Source organism: Penicillium maclennaniae (assembly GCF_028827695.1).
Source record: "Penicillium maclennaniae strain IBT 15551 chromosome Unknown utg000003l:1.0-5670915.0:1.0-5674809.0, whole genome shotgun sequence".
In the NCBI taxonomy this organism is placed as follows: Eukaryota; Fungi; Ascomycota; class Eurotiomycetes; order Eurotiales; family Aspergillaceae; genus Penicillium; species Penicillium maclennaniae.
This window is the reverse complement of record NW_026623215.1, coordinates 78,030-92,894: the sequence shown is the minus strand read 5'-3', so window position 1 is coordinate 92,894 and position 14,865 is coordinate 78,030. Positions and strand designations below refer to the sequence as shown.

The 14,865-nt window shown below is 54.8% G+C and overlaps 7 protein-coding genes across 7 annotated transcripts; 4 read left to right on the top strand and 3 right to left on the bottom strand.

Moving 5' to 3' along the window:
* Window positions 1-342: 342 nt before the first annotated feature.
* Window positions 343-1,398, top strand: N7477_002111 (Enoyl-CoA hydratase AKT3-1; the record flags this gene model as incomplete). The annotated part of the gene is made up of 3 exons (XM_056963774.1): window positions 343-662; window positions 720-1,187; window positions 1,242-1,398. 3 exons carry the CDS (start codon window positions 343-345, stop codon window positions 1,396-1,398), a joined length of 945 nt encoding a protein of 314 aa, XP_056823727.1.
* Window positions 1,399-2,018: 620 nt separating this feature from the next.
* On the bottom strand, window positions 2,019-3,982 carry ugd1 (UDP-glucose dehydrogenase; the record flags this gene model as incomplete). Its single annotated transcript, XM_056963773.1, has 3 exons — window positions 2,019-3,212; window positions 3,265-3,704; window positions 3,769-3,982. 3 exons carry the CDS (start codon window positions 3,980-3,982, stop codon window positions 2,019-2,021), a joined length of 1,848 nt encoding a protein of 615 aa, XP_056823726.1.
* A 403-nt stretch (window positions 3,983-4,385) lies between these two features.
* Window positions 4,386-5,833, top strand: N7477_002109 (glycosyltransferase family 4 protein; the record flags this gene model as incomplete). The annotated part of the gene is given in 2 exon segments (XM_056963772.1): window positions 4,386-5,427; window positions 5,439-5,833. 2 exon segments carry the CDS (start codon window positions 4,386-4,388, stop codon window positions 5,831-5,833), a joined length of 1,437 nt encoding a protein of 478 aa, XP_056823725.1.
* Window positions 5,834-5,947: 114 nt separating this feature from the next.
* N7477_002108 (2-hydroxyacid dehydrogenase) lies at window positions 5,948-6,991 on the bottom strand (the record flags this gene model as incomplete). The annotated part of the gene is made up of 1 exon (XM_056963771.1): window positions 5,948-6,991. One exon carries the CDS (start codon window positions 6,989-6,991, stop codon window positions 5,948-5,950), a length of 1,044 nt encoding a protein of 347 aa, XP_056823724.1.
* Window positions 6,992-8,669: 1,678 nt separating this feature from the next.
* Window positions 8,670-9,703, top strand: N7477_002107 (FYVE zinc finger domain-containing protein; the record flags this gene model as incomplete). The annotated part of the gene is made up of 2 exons (XM_056963770.1): window positions 8,670-9,107; window positions 9,302-9,703. The coding sequence occupies 2 exons, from the start codon at window positions 8,670-8,672 to the stop codon at window positions 9,701-9,703; spliced, it is 840 nt and encodes a 279-aa protein (XP_056823723.1).
* Window positions 9,704-10,268: 565 nt separating this feature from the next.
* On the bottom strand, window positions 10,269-10,816 carry N7477_002106 (GNAT family N-acetyltransferase; the record flags this gene model as incomplete). Its single annotated transcript, XM_056963769.1, has 2 exons — window positions 10,269-10,655; window positions 10,682-10,816. The coding sequence occupies 2 exons, from the start codon at window positions 10,814-10,816 to the stop codon at window positions 10,269-10,271; spliced, it is 522 nt and encodes a 173-aa protein (XP_056823722.1).
* A 702-nt stretch (window positions 10,817-11,518) lies between these two features.
* Window positions 11,519-13,272, top strand: N7477_002105 (rRNA (cytosine-C5-)-methyltransferase RCM1; the record flags this gene model as incomplete). The annotated part of the gene is made up of 3 exons (XM_056963768.1): window positions 11,519-11,716; window positions 11,780-13,055; window positions 13,109-13,272. The coding sequence occupies 3 exons, from the start codon at window positions 11,519-11,521 to the stop codon at window positions 13,270-13,272; spliced, it is 1,638 nt and encodes a 545-aa protein (XP_056823721.1).
* Between the last annotated feature and the right edge of the window lie 1,593 nt (window positions 13,273-14,865).

The window sequence follows — 14,865 nt, the reverse complement described above, 5'->3', positions numbered from 1 at the left end:
GCACTCCATCATTTGGTTATCTCTTTCGTTCTTTCGAGACTTGTGTAGGACTGATGTAGGAACTATGGGTTCCAGAGATATAGTTACATTCCCACCCTTCACTACAATCCTCTTCGTTCGAGTTGGAAAGGCACGAATTTGATATAATTCAGAAGTGACCAGTTTCTGGCCACATGTGGTTGCTAATCTTCTCCGCTCAAGCCCAAATGGCCTCTGCGGGCCGAGGCACTGTGGAGGCCGCCTCAAGATGAGGGTTCCGCTTTCACCTGAATTGGCCAGTCTATGATTTATTGAGGAACAAGACCACTACCTCTGAACAAACGGAACCATTATTCCGAGACAATGCCACCTAATTCGACTGCTATCGATCTTCCCACCTCCTACGAGGCCCTCGAGCTCACTCATATCCAAATATCTCATTGTCCTCTCGGAGCCCCAGCTGCTACCTCAGTAGTGATTGTTACATTGAATCGACCAGAAAAACATAATGCATTCACTCCACAGATGGCCGATAGCCTTACATTGGCCTTCAAACTGTTTCACGTTGACCCTCGGGTCAAGACAATTGTTCTAACTGGCGCGGGCAAGATGTTTTGCGCCGGCATGGATCTTGATATTGGGTTCGGGAATAATCAGGGTAGAGCTGCTGATTTTCGTGACATGTAAGTGTCTGATCATTTCTAAATGGGGCGTTTCGGTCCTGATCATTCCTTCACCAGTGGAGGAAGAGTCAGCCTGGCGATGCATCGATGTCATAAGCCAACGATCGTTGCACTTCAAGGCTCAGCCGTTGGCGTGGGAATGACAATGACATTGCCGGCTGCGATCCGTATATGCCACGAACAGAGCAAATACGGGTTCGTGTTTGCCAGGCGGGGGCTTACCATTGAATCCTGTGCTTCTTATTTCCTTCCCCGTCTGGTTGGCTTCTCGCGTGCCATGCATTTGATCACTACTGGCGCTGTGTATCCGCCGTTGGCTAAGTACTTTGGTGATCTCTTTACCGAAGTGCTTCCTCAGGCTTCTCAGGTCTTGCCTCGAGCCTTGGAGCTGGCTCAGGACATGGCGGAGAATGTCAGTCCGCTGGCCTCTTCGATGAGCCGGGCATTGATGTGGGAAGGCGGCGTCTCCCCGGAAGCAGCGCACTTGCTCGAGTCTCGAGTGTTCCATCATATGATCGGTCAAAGGTATGTTTTCCCCAGCGAGATGGATGAGGAGACAGACGTCTAATTGTTCTTCAGTGACTACCAGGAAGGGGTCAACTCGTTTCTTGAAAAGCGCAAGCCAGTATTTGAGACCGATCCTCGAAACAGCAGCTGCCCTGAGTACCCATGGTGGCCAGAGTTGAACATTTCTCATGAACCCAGTGCCTCCAAGGATAAGAACTCCATGTTATGAGTACATAGGTGAACCAAGAATGGTGCATTTGAGTAAAGGGCGAACAGATAGTCTCTATACTCATACATTACATTGAACAACTCTCATCGCTATTTTCAAAGGTCCAGATAGTAAGTGATATCAGTAGACGGTGAGGTAGACGGTTAGGTACCCAGTCAGGTGGACTGTGAGTAGGCCGCGCAGGCCTTCCGTTGGACCCCTATTAGTATAGTTAGCACGTGGGCCTGGATCTAACTAATGAAGAGGGTACCTGTGAGGAGACCCGCCCCTGCCTATCTATCTGCGAACCGGTCGGCAGCTAGGAGAAGTACGACTATAGGAGAGCAACAGTGTGTTTGTCTTGCCCTGCCTGCGAGGAAAACTCTCAAACATCACAGAATGCCCCACTATCCGCTCCTAGCCCAATATATGCAGCAAGCGCTTTTCCCCACTTTACCAGTCAGTTATTACGAGCCAAGAGGCCTTGCCACGATGTCTACCAGGACTATTGGACATCTGAACAAGACGCAATTCGGGTCAGAGTTGACATGCCATTATAGATCTAACTCTCTCGTGTCACTCGTCTAATTGAAGCAGCTTTCAAAGAGGAAAATTCAAGGGTATCGCGTGCTTAGAGACAATTAGGCCAAAACATCAAGAGCATTCCGCCTTCCCACGCTATCCACCCGCAAACCCAACTTGGCCAACTCCGCCGAGTCCAACAATCCTCGGCCGTCAAACACCAACTTGGGTTCGACCATGTTGTATGCAATGCGCGTCCATTCCACTGCCTCGGTGGTTGGTCGTGTTATCGATCGGCAATCCGCACAGTCAGAGCCACAGCTCTGAGGCGTCAATTGGTAGGTTACGCCCGCGTGTGTCCAGGTCTCGTGCTCTTGACGAGCGCATGCACGCTTGGCGTGGTCATGGCAGTCATCGGCCGCGCTTCGAGCCAAGCCTTTCTCTGCAGACGAAACTGCCGGTGGTGAGGGTTTCCGTGGAGTATTGCGGAACTGGTCGCAGTCGGTGACAACGAGAATGGCATGAGCCTGAGAACATGTCATGTACGGGTCTGTGTGGATTTTCAGGGTTCCACCTTGGGCGATACCAGGGCAGACAAGCTCCAGCTCGCGGAAGATATCCTCTTGACGACAGTAGGGGTCGAAAATGGCAATCTCCGCCGGTCGCTCTTCCAGCAGGACTCGGATTACGTCCCCTGCCAATGATTCACGTGTGTCACCTGTGTTCTTCTTGAATGCAAATCCGAGCATGGCTAGCTTGCGCCCGACTAAGTTGCCCTCAAACCGATCGATGATCTTGCGCGAGAATCGGTCGCGCTGTCGCTCGTTCATCACGTTCACCTGTCGCCAGTAATGTGCGACGTCGTCTAGTCCCAAAGACTCGGCCATGTATGCTAAGTTGGCGATGTCTTTGCGGAAGCAGGAGCCACCAAATCCGAGTCCCGCCTTGAGGAACTGGGGTCCGATCCGTACATCCAGACCAATGGCCTTGGCCACTTGATCGACCTCGGCGCCAGTCCTCTCACAAATCGCGCTGATTGAATTGATGCTGCTGATTCGCTGTGCCAGCATGGCATTGGCCACGAGCTTAGCAAGTTCTGAAGACCAGGCGTTCGTCTCGAGGATCCGGCCTCGAGGGACCCAGGCCGAATAGAGGGTTGCCAGCGTCTGAGCTGCCTGGCGTCCTGAGGGGCTTGCGGCGGATCCGATCAACACACGGTCTGGAGCTGTGAGGTTTTGGATGGCTGAGCCCTCGGCAAGAAACTCAGGGTTTGACAGAACCTCAAAAGGCACTCCGGGGCGAAGAGTCGCCAGCTATTCGAGGTCAGGAACCTGCGGTGCTTGTAGAAGACGGGACAAGACGTACCATTCTTCGAACACGCTCAGCAGTGCCTCCGGGCACCGTGCTCTTCTCCACGATGATCGCGCCGGCTTTGGCATGGGTCGCGACATCGCGCATGGCCCCATCAAAGGCCGTCATATTGGTGGCGCAGCCTGCGCCGACCCCGAACATCTTGGTCGGAGTGTTGACAGCCATGAGAATGATGTCTGCACGGGCAATGGCCTGAGTGTCACGGGTAAAGAAGAGATTCTGGGCGCGCGTGACCGCGGGCGAGACAGCCTGGGTGTTCGCTTCATGCTCTACCTTGGCGCCGTCACGCACGATGCGCACGACTGTGTCCAGGCCTGGTTCATGAACCGGCAGGTGCGCTGACTGCCATCGCTGGATACGCGCCAGATCCCTGTCCAGCACCTCTACGGTGATTGAGGGGTGGTAGAGGGCCAGTACTGCCGCTGTTGGTCCACCTGCAAGAGTGTCAACGAGGCCATCCCAGCCGATTACCGTCGTCTCGTTCCGAAGCAAGCCTACCGACGTATCCTGCACCCACCACACACACATTCTTGACTGTACCGTCGCTCAGATCCGCTTCACCGAGTCTGGACTGGGGTAGCCCCAGCTTCAGATCATCCACATCCGAGGGCCGAAAGAGAGGACTCGAGCTGGGACTTGTAGGTGCCGTCGAGCAGGACAAACTCCTCTCGGACGGCGAAGAGAAGATTTCCATCGGAATATCGTCGCACATGATGCCGTGAACGAGAGATCTAGATTCCCGGGGATACCAGGAGGGGAGGTTCCAACTACATTCTACAGGAAAAAGGCGGAGTAAGGAAATAAAAAGGAGCCACACGATCACGATCACACCCTTTCTGCCCATGACCCTTTATCCAGAACTATCCACAGGACACGATGCGCGCACGCTTCGAGGGACGCGATGCTGTTGGTCGCCAAGTAACGATTTGCAGCCGGTGGTGGCGGCACGTGCGGCCAAGGTTAACTGAGAGGAGCTTAACTCTCGAAACTCAACTCAACCCTCGTGAACCGTGAACTATGTGACCGTGTTTTTTGGGCTCCCCCTTTTAATTATCGACTTCTTGCCCCCTCACCCCTCTTTCTCTCTTTTTTTTTTTGGATCGGCATGTATCACCATGGAGTCTGCCCCCCTGCTCGCCTCTTATCAAGACCCCGATGAGTTCCCTACTGTTCTCGTCGGGAAGAAGATCTTGCTAGCCACGGAATCCTGGGGTCCCGTCAACGGCGTCAGTCGCACTACACGCAGTTTGGTCGAGTACCTACGGGACCACGGGGCCGAGCTCATTTTGGTCGCACCGCATTTCAAGGGCGATACGACGAAACATGTCACCAACGTCTGGGAGCGCCGCCTCCCCGGGTGCGCTTTGCCTTATAATCCAGATCTGACCGTGGTCTATCCATTTAATATCAATGATGTCTATCGTCAATCCTTTGAGCCCGACATTGTCTACCTTGCCAGTCCGGCCTCGCTCGGGTTCCAAATGCTGCTACAGGTTCGCCAGTTGCGATCACCTCCACCCGTCGTGCTCAACTTTCAGACGGATCTCTCTGCCTACTCGGAGATTATGCTGCCTGCGCCCCTCGATCAGTTTGGCGTCTGGCTGCTGGCTGTTGTGCAGGGCTTTCTGTTCCGTTCGCGCGCGGTTCACACCATCTTCTATCCCTGTTCTGCCATTCGCCAGTACCTCGAACATGCGGGTGCCCCGACAGACCGATTGGTCCAGCTGGGTCGGGGTGTCGACACCGCAATGTTCACGCCAACACAACGTGACGAGGCTTACCGTTGTCAAATTGCTCCGGCGGGCGAGATCATTCTCATCTGTGTTTGTCGCATTGCTCCGGAGAAAGGGTTCGAGTTCCTGGCGCAAGTCGCCTCGAAGCTGGCAGCAGACAAAATACCCTTCAAGCTGCTGATTGTGGGTGGGAACCGTAACCCGGTGGTCGAGAACAATGTGAAGCGTTTGTTTGACAGTGTCAGCAAGCATGTTGTCTTCACCGGTTTCCTCACGGGCGTGGCACTGGCTCGAGCCTATGCCTCGGCCGATTTGTTCCTGCATTGCTCCATCACCGAGACATTTGGGCTAGTGGTGCTCGAAGCGATGGCCAGCGGTCTACCAGTTATTGCCCGGGATCAAGGCGGCCCATCTGATATTATTCGTCATGGGCAGACTGGGTATCTCGTTCCGCCCACGACCTCGACCAATTCACCAACCTGACCCGCGATGTATCTCATGATGCTGCGCTGCGCGCAGCTCTGACGATTGCCGCGCGGCAATACGCAGACGACACGACCTGGGAGAAGATCAACCGTCGAGCCGCCTGGCAGCTGGCGGAGGCGCTGACACACACCGACCAGGAGTCGCACAGTCCTCCATCACAGGCTCGGCCCGGAATTATCGCGCAAGTGTCGGAACAAATCCGACTGGGACTCGCCGTGGGGATTGTCTATGGGATGTGGCTCATTGCGGTCGTGCCACTGATTGTTCATGGACACCGCTTCATTCCCCGTGCGTGGCAGGCCCTGCAGGACCAGTTCCAGTGTACTCGACCGTTGCGAGGCTGATGATTTTCATTTTTTTTTTCTACTCGACGTAGATGATACCACGACTCCATTTAATCATGAATGCCATCCACTATGAAAAAGATCAACCCAGTAGTAGACTTTTGCGTATTCTGATCACAATCGAACCGGGGCCGTGTCCGCACGAACCAGTACATGGCCCTCAGTTACCAAGGAATTGGGACACGAGCGTCCATCTACCAGGTCCGCCCAGTTGCGCAGGGTAATCGTAGCAATCTCGGTCAGGGCCTCGTGGGTGAAGAATCCCTGGTGGCTACAGATGATGACATTGGGGAATGTCATCAAACGCATGAGCACATCGTCGTCGATGATCTCGCCCGAATGGTCATTGTAGAAGAGCCCGCCTTCGGCTTCGTACACGTCCAAAGCGAGTCCACCGAGACGATGGGTCTTGAGGGCCTCCATGACTGCTGTCCCATCGATCAGCCCTCCTCTCGACGTGTTGACCAGAAGAGCGCCGGGCCGAACCCGTGACAGGGTGGATGACTTGATGATATGCCGCGTATCCTCGGTCAGCGGACAGTGCAAGCTGATAATATGGCTTTCTTGCAGCAGACGGTCGAGATCAACCAGGGTGCCATACTGACGAAATTCTTCCCCAGCAAAGGGATCGTGAGCGAGGAGTCGACACCCGAAGCCGTGAAAGATGCGAGCCGCTGCGAGACCGATCCGCCCGACCCCGACGATGCCGACGGTTTTCCCATGCAGCGTGGTGCCCAGCAAGCCCTCAATATTGAAGTTGCCCTCCCGCACCCGATTGTAGGCGCGGTGCGTCTTGCGATTCAGGGTCTGGATCAGGGCCACCGCAAACTCGGCGACGGCCTCGGGGGAATAAGCTGGTACGTTGGCGACGAAGAGACCGAGCGCTTCGGCGGTCTTCAGGTCGACGTGATTGAAGCCTGCACAGCGCAGTAGGACCGCGCGTACGCCACCCGCATGCAATGCACGCAATACGGGCTCGTGCAGAGTGTCGTTGACGAAGACGCAGACGGCATCACAGCCTTTGACTAAGGGCACCGTCTCTTCGGAGAGCGGAAAGGCATAATATTCGATGCTACCCAGCCGAGCGAACTGCTCGCCCAAGACTTGATCCAGGTAGGTGCGATCATACGATTTCGCGCTGAAGACGGCGAGTTTCATTGTTTGGAATTTGGGAGGATGGCAACGAGGAGCGCTCGAGCATCCCCAGGGCAAGCAGACACAGTCATGACGCCATGAGGTGGTCAGATATCTACACCCGGGGTCGGCTGCGGTCTACGACCGCTTGCGGTATCCTTGTACACAAATGACCGATCTTCCCCAGACATTGGATTGGAGATTTCAGGATTCTATGGCGTAGCATTCCTAATCCGTGCGTATCAAGTCTGGGGATGTGTCCAGCATACGGTACAGTGCTCGCTCCACTCCATCTCTCATGACGGAAGGGCTGGGTACTAGGTCGAGCATTAGAAGGGGGCTAGAAGGAGGCTAGATCCTCTGATCAGTGTACGAACCGTGTTCGCCACTTGGAATGGCCATTGAGTTTGGACCAGATTGGCCGGTCCAACGGGCCATGAAGCATCTACTGTACAGTAGCGTTGTCAAGTGGCCAAGAGGGGGAGTTTGCAACCCGCCACGGCCGATTGGCTCGGAGACGCGAGGCGCGGAATCCGGCTCGTGACTTTCCCCGTGACTTCCCAAAACGGAAAGCTTGGCTGGCAGCCAGGAGCCAATCATCGCTAAGCGATAAGACCACCGCGCCACCTGCATTTCGATTGGCTCGCCTTGGACACTAGTGAACTCTGATCTCCAAAGGCGACTCGGCGATGGAATTCGAGGTTCCCGAGTCGAGAGTCGGTCTGGCGTGTCAGGGATGTTGACTATTGCCTATCTCCTATCTCCTACATCATCACTACATAATCCAAAGATGAAAGATCGACTCACGGTGGCTTTCTAGCTTGGTGAGCTGTGGCTGCGGCTTCGGCTTCGGCTCTGACTACTGTAGGGGACTACTGTTATGTACTTGACACTCGGCAGTGCCGGTTCTCCGCGGCGGGGCAGCGGAGCCCCGGTGGAGAGGCCTGAAAGGGCAACCGTGCGGGTGCAGGTGCAAGGTGCAGAACGTGTATACAGTAGAATCAAATACTCGAAAGCTGGAAACACCCGAGGTCACAGGAAAACATGGACCGCAGGATGGGAGAAGGAGATCGAAGAAGCGGTCAATGGTAGTCCCTTCCCCCCCCCCCCCTCGGGATCCCTAGGGATCTAGGTTCGTAGATTGCTTGCCGAAGAATCTCAGGCTAAGCGCAGCGGTGAGCCAAAAGCCCGGTTCGGGGCAGAAGTACGGAGTCGACAGGTATATACCACCCTAATATTCCTGTTCGAAGTCAGCGTCTCATCTTCGTCCTCGTTCCTCCTCTTAGCCTAGTTCTCGTTCTAGTTCTAGTTCTAGTTCTCGTTCCAGTTCTAGTTCTCATTCTACATAGTGCGGGTCCCGCCCAGTCTGTTGCCTCGAACATACCAATCCAATCCCAACTTCCCTTCTACTATTCGCCTCCCGATCAACATCTCCAAAATCCTAATCCACCCTTGTTCCACTTCCACCACATCCACCGGGGCCACTTCTAGCCTCAACGTCCCGTCTCCACCGTTTCGACCAGTCACCGCGCTGCTCTTCACTTCCTCGTTCGCCTCCCCTCCTCCCCCATTTCTCTATTTCTGTCGTGTGCCTTTGCCCCTCGACATCACCTCATCTCACTCTTTATGGCCCTCTGCCCTCTGATTCTCTGATATCTTCCCTTCTCACCCATCGCTCCCCTCCTATCTTAACCTGTTCATCATGGCTACTCACGTCGTCACTGCTGTCACTGCGACCTCCCCGAGTGTTCCGAGCCAGATCTCCGTCCATGGTCAACCCTCTCCGACCAACTCGGCCACCACTACTCCCTCAAACAATTCCCCGACCTCCCCGCGTCTCACCACCGCCGCGCTTCACCAACTGCCCCTACAGTCGCGTCAGTTGCGCCCGCCCAAGGGTCCATTGTATGTTCCCGCCGCGCTACGTCCCACTGAGCGCCCTCAGAAGTCCTCGCCTATCACCCCGCCCCGGAGTGTTCATGGCTCGCTGGATAGCCTGGAAGAGTCGGCCGAGCCCATCAGTCGCCGCTCCACCATGGAGAGCAAGTCCAGCGGCATCAGCAAAGTGGCCGAGCACGAGTGGATGAAAAACGAGGCCTTGGGCGAGGTGACCGGCCTGCCCACTCGGGACCACTGGAAAGTGAGTAGTAATTCTGTTTTTTTCTTCTCAGTCTTTATATATACACCCAGGTTTGCCTGAACGGCGCCATTTCCCATGGGTCATGGCGTGTGCGAGCTCGTGATTATCTTGGAATGGCGTGCTGGCAGCTCTCAGCATCACAATACCACCCACATGAGTATGCATGAGCATCCCAGCTAATTCTTTCTCGCCAGGCGGACTCGGCCTCCCCCAATTGTGATTCTCCTACATGTCGCTCTTCCTTTGGTCTTTTCCTGCGCCGTCACCACTGCCGTCACTGTGGCCATGTCTTCTGCTCCTCCCACACTCCTCACGTCGTGCCACTTGACCAGGATGCGCGCTTCCACCCAGAGGGTGTTCCCTCCCGCGCCTGCGATCTCTGCTGGATTGCCCACCAGCGCTGGGAGGAGACCCGGACTGATCGTTTGAGCAAGATTCAGAACTCCATCGACCAGGCTCAGAATGGCGAGGACTCGGAGGCTTCCAACCTCGACTCCAGTCAGGAGACCGGCCGCGCCACTCTCAAGGCCGATTTACCCCAGACCACCGAGGTGGCTGCTAGTGTGCCTCGCGATTGGAACTGGAGCACCTTTTGATCTCTTCCTCCCTCTTATTTCCTTCTCCCACTCCCTCTCTCTCTCTCTCTTTCTCTCTTTCCCTCTCATGTGCGGTCAGCAGGCCTGGCTGAGAGTGGGCAACTTCACTTCTTGCGATCTTCTTCTTCGACCACTCTTATTATTTATCTCATGACTTGGTTTGGCGACCATCGGTTACGGCGTTCCTAATGGGCTATGGGCATTTTGTTTCTTCATTTGTCTTTTCCGATTCTTTTGCTGGGTTCTTGATTTGTGTTTCCTAACATATCGCTTTAGAGGATCTTGCGTGTTACGCCGAGAACTTATCGGTAGTACTGTGGATTCGTGTTTTGTGTGTCTGTTGTTTTTTTTTCGTTGATCAGGATACCCCGTCATTTCTGTTGAGCGGCGATCTCATTCTTGACCTGTTTTCTGATACGTGATCCCGCTATCTCGTAAGGACGGAATGGCGCGGGGCTGTGGCTTTGCACTCCCCATAAGATGAAACCTATTCTATTTTCCGAATCCATCTTCTATCTTGTTCTGTAGCATGTAGATCTATACAGTAGGGATCCTGGGTATCACGTCACCTCGCCACCTCCACCCGTCGAAACATCCCGACATGCTCGACCCCCTCCTCGTCCCAGCGCTCCAAGGTCTCGTCTGTCTGGAATCCTGACCTCCTGTACATCCCCTCCACATCCGCCTGGGCGTGAATCACTACTAATCCCTGCCAGCGGGCAGGCTTTCCGGTCCAATGAGACCTCGCCGCCACCTGAGCGGCCGCGTCGTCGATCTCCGCCGCGTGGTGTGCCGCCCACTCGAGAGCCACTTGGATCAATTTCCGACCCAGTCCGAGGCCTCGATACTCCCGCAGGACCGCCACGCGAGAGAGCTTGATGCAGGGCTCGTGGGTCCAGTCGTACGAGGATTCCAGGATTGTCTCCGGGTGAGTGAGCAACTCGTATGGTTTCTGCGGGGTGGGACGAGACGAATCACCGCGACTGGGATGCTGGTGCCGGGGGCTGTGGTAGCGGAAATGACCCAGTGCCAGCTCCGCGCATCGTCCTCGTCGATCTCGGCATCGGCGCTGAAGTGCTGCTCGTCAACAAAGACGCGCATGCGCACGGTCATCGCATCCTGGAAGACGGCTGGATTGGAGTTGGGTTGGTCGGGAAGGGAGAGCCCCGAACCTGAGGGGTGGTAGGATGGCCGTGGTCAGAGTGAGTGCGGGGGCCATGATGTCAAGCTTGGAGTCCCGGTAACGACACTCGGGACGACCTAGATAGCTCGGAGGTCTAGAGGCCGTGGGATGCGTTTAGAGAGCGATAAGGCGTTGACTCTTATCGTGTCTATTTTCCCCCAGATCACGAGGTCTGTGCCACCTTGAATCGGTTCTTACTAGAATTGCTGGCAATATCTGAATGAGGATATTATGTATTCTGCAGGCTTGCCTATCCTTGTACTCTTCATGGCATTTGTTGGTACTCTGAATTCTCGTGTTGACAAATTACCAGCATTGGAACCATGGAAAGTATGAGCAGTATACTTCAGAGGCCCCTCGTGGCGGCTCTGGTTATATATGTAGGGTGCAGTGTTATCCAAAAGTACCTCCAGATGTCTGACTTTTGAACCTCAGATCACACAATTAATATTCCATGACTATTTTAGATGTAAAGAAGCATCGAGAGATATTCTAGCATGTATCAAGCATATATCTTGTATCGTTTGAAAGGCCCTGAAGCTATAGAACATGGATCACAATTCTAGGCCCCACACCGCCCGGGACACAGCAACTTTTTCACGGACCTAGGGATTCTTACCACGACACACTCCATGTCGCTCTACTTTGATGCGGTCAACATCCTGACCGAGCCATCTTCGGGTGGCTCCTTCAAATCCCGCATCTACAGTGCGCGCAACTTGCGTGCGACGCCGTCACAGATCTACGCTCTCATCATCGAGGCCTCCAAATGGGATCTTGTTCTTGCCGAGGTCATCGAGCGTGCGGATATCCTATCTTTGGAGCGCAAGGTGAGATTGCCCTCCGATTCCACCCAGAGATGCTTACTGACTGACCGAGACCGGAATATATAGCTCAATCCTCTCCTTGCCCTCCTCCTGGTCCATGACCATCTGATCTCCAAAAAAGGCATTGCTGCTCCCGCTAATCACCCGCTTCGTCAAGCTGTGGAACGTCATAAAGTTCGACTCAAAGCCGAATTCACCAAGGCTCGTGTGCGCCGCGGATGCGCGACAGTCGAACAGCTGAAGGCAGCTCTCCGACGCGAGAAGCGAGAAGCCAATGGCGGTAGCAATTTCATCTATCCGCGCTGGGTGCGCATCAACAACATCCGTAGTACCCTCGAAGACCAATTGAGTACGACCTTCTCGTCGTACAAACGTGTAGACACACTCGCGGAGTTGGCAACGGATGACGACGATGATGACCGCAATAGCCGAAAGTTGTTCTACATGGATCCCAACATCCCAGATCTGGTGGCCGTTCCCTTTGGAGCAGACTTCACCTCTTCGCCCGCCTACAAGAACGGAGAAATTATCTTGCAGGACAAAGCATCGTGCTTCCCTGCTTACCTGCTACTGGGTGACCGCGGCCCGCAAGATGCCTGGCAAGGCGATCTCGTGGATGGATGCGCGGCACCGGGAAACAAAACTACTCACATGGCATCTCTGCTAGCGAAACAACACAAGGGGAAACAGTCCAAGAAACAAATCTTCTCTATGGATGCATCGAAAGTGCGTTCCAAAACGCTACAAAAGATGGTCTCTTTGGCCGGGGCGGATTTAACCGTCACCGTTCTCCAGGGACAGGATTTTCTGGCGTTAGATCCGATGGATGAACAATTCGCGAATGTTTCTGGTCTATTGCTCGACCCCAGCTGCTCCGGCAGTGGTATTGTCGGGCGAGACGATGTTCCCCAGCTTACGCTCCCGGCCCCCAAGGCATCCCGGCCTTCCAAGTCGCAAGGTAAAAAGCGAAAGCGCCGCGCAGACGATGAGGACGAAACCGAAAAACAGCAGTCAAAAGCAGCTCCCGCGGGTGTTCCCGATGCTTCACCTGCGGATGAGAACGACATCCCTGCTGGTGCGGTCGACAACGAGCGGCTGATCAAATTGTCGAACTTGCAGGCACGGATTGTGGAACACGCCATGAAGTTTTCCAATGCTACCCATGTGACCTACAGCACTTGTTCCATTCATTTGATTGAGAACGAGGCTGTTGTGGCTCGTCTTTTGGCTTCGGAAGTGGCTCAGCAGCGCGGATGGCGGCTTTTGCGACGCGACGAGCAACCGGAAGGGTTGCAGAAGTGGAAACACCGTGGTGTTCGATGTGACCGCGATGTCGAGACTGGTGTGAAATCGAGGAGAGCGCTGTGGTAGCCAGCTTATCTAATGACGATCTAGAGGCTTGCCTGCGCTGCTGGTCAGGCGATGCTGAAGGCCTCGGTGGCTTCTTCGTCGCCGGCTTCGTCCGTGACTCCCAGAGAAATTCAGTCGAAGAAGCCGAGCCCCTGCACGAGGATGATGAAGATAATAGCGATGATGCATGGGAGGGCTTCTCCGATTGAGCAGTTCTAACCATTGAAGGAACCAAAAAAATCATCGTTTATAACCCTGGCGTTCTCGTAGAAGCGTCTGATCTCGGGCCACTGTGGTTCTATAAGAAGTTGCGGGCCTGATTTCGAACCCGCGGTGTAGTATAGACGTCCAGCTTCACGGCTATCAAGATTGCTTCGTATGCGCCGTTGCCATTAGGTTGAACATGTAGCCGCCACTGTCCAGTTCGAACGATCCAGGGTCCGTTCCTGGATCCCTCGGAACGCTGGCGTTTCGCCGGAGGTGTATCGCTCACCTCGGGCTCGTTTTCTATCCCCTTACGCTGGACATCGGATTCACCGTCGATGGTGAGATCTGTCTCCCGCTCAAGGCGGATTTTGACCGGAAGCCCCCCCGAGATATGGATCCGGTAGGTTCATTTTCTTGCCCACCACTTGTAGAAGACTGGCCATGCGAGACTTGGCCAGGCCGACAAAGTTGGCGCGTTGACTTGCACAGTGGACCAGCGTGGACTCACTCCCCACCTCAAGGATCAAGTCGGCGGGATCGTCGTCCACAAATGGGCGGGTATACATGACCGAGCCGCCAACGAATGATGATGCTGTATCCTCGGCGAATTGAATACCCGACGGTCGCACGTCTTCCAGTCGAAGGATGATCTCGGAGTGCTGACTGAAGGGGTTGACGGCGATTTGATGGGGGATCAACTTCTGCTCCAGGCCTCGCAAGTGGAAGTACCGGCAGTCACGCAGGAGCTCGGCACGGTGAATTTCATTGCGAATCTGTAGCGGATAGCCGCGCAAGAGATGTAGTAGTTCCGAAAAGAGTCGGCCGACCGATTGGGGACGGCCGGGGAACGATAGCAGGAGGTCGGAGAAGGCCTACACGGTCGAGACCGGGAAAAACCTCGGCGGGAGAGGCGAAAAAAGCCCCGAATCCAAGAGTAAAGAAGTTGGGCGAGTCGCCGGGGCTGTTGAAGATGTCACGGGGGATCTGAAAATGGCGGTCGCCGATCTGGATAAAGATCTCGGATTCAAACAGCTGGGACATCAATCGGGGCACTGCCGTTAGGTCAGCACGGGTTGGGATCTACGCAGCAGGCAAAAGCACTGACGAGTATAGAATTGGGCGTCGGCGAACAGCTTGACAAATTGAGCGCCATCCCGAGGGCGCACATGGTACCCTATAACCCGTCAGCTGTGTCTCGATGGAGTTGTGGGAGTGCCATACCCTGTAAGTGCCTGGCAATTTCGTGGAAGGTGGCCGGGTCGCGATCAATATAAAGGGTTCGGATTTTGGAGGCATCGGTCATGCGCAACTGCTCTTCGAAGAACTGGGAGAAGTAAGACGGAGCTGCACCGGTCAGTTAGGATCGCAATCCAAGGAGAGGGGGGGGGGGATTTGGTAGAGGGCCCCAAGACGACGGGATAGTTTACCATCCGAGGCAATTGAGGCGCCAGAGAGACGAAATAATTCCGAGCCAATCTGGATAGAGAAGACTTTCTCCGAGGGCAAGTTGCAGGGCGCCCGGCCCGAGTCCGTCATATTGTGGAGGAGATGTAGACGCGGAGCTGCGGTGCAACACTGAAGAGTCTATAGGCGGG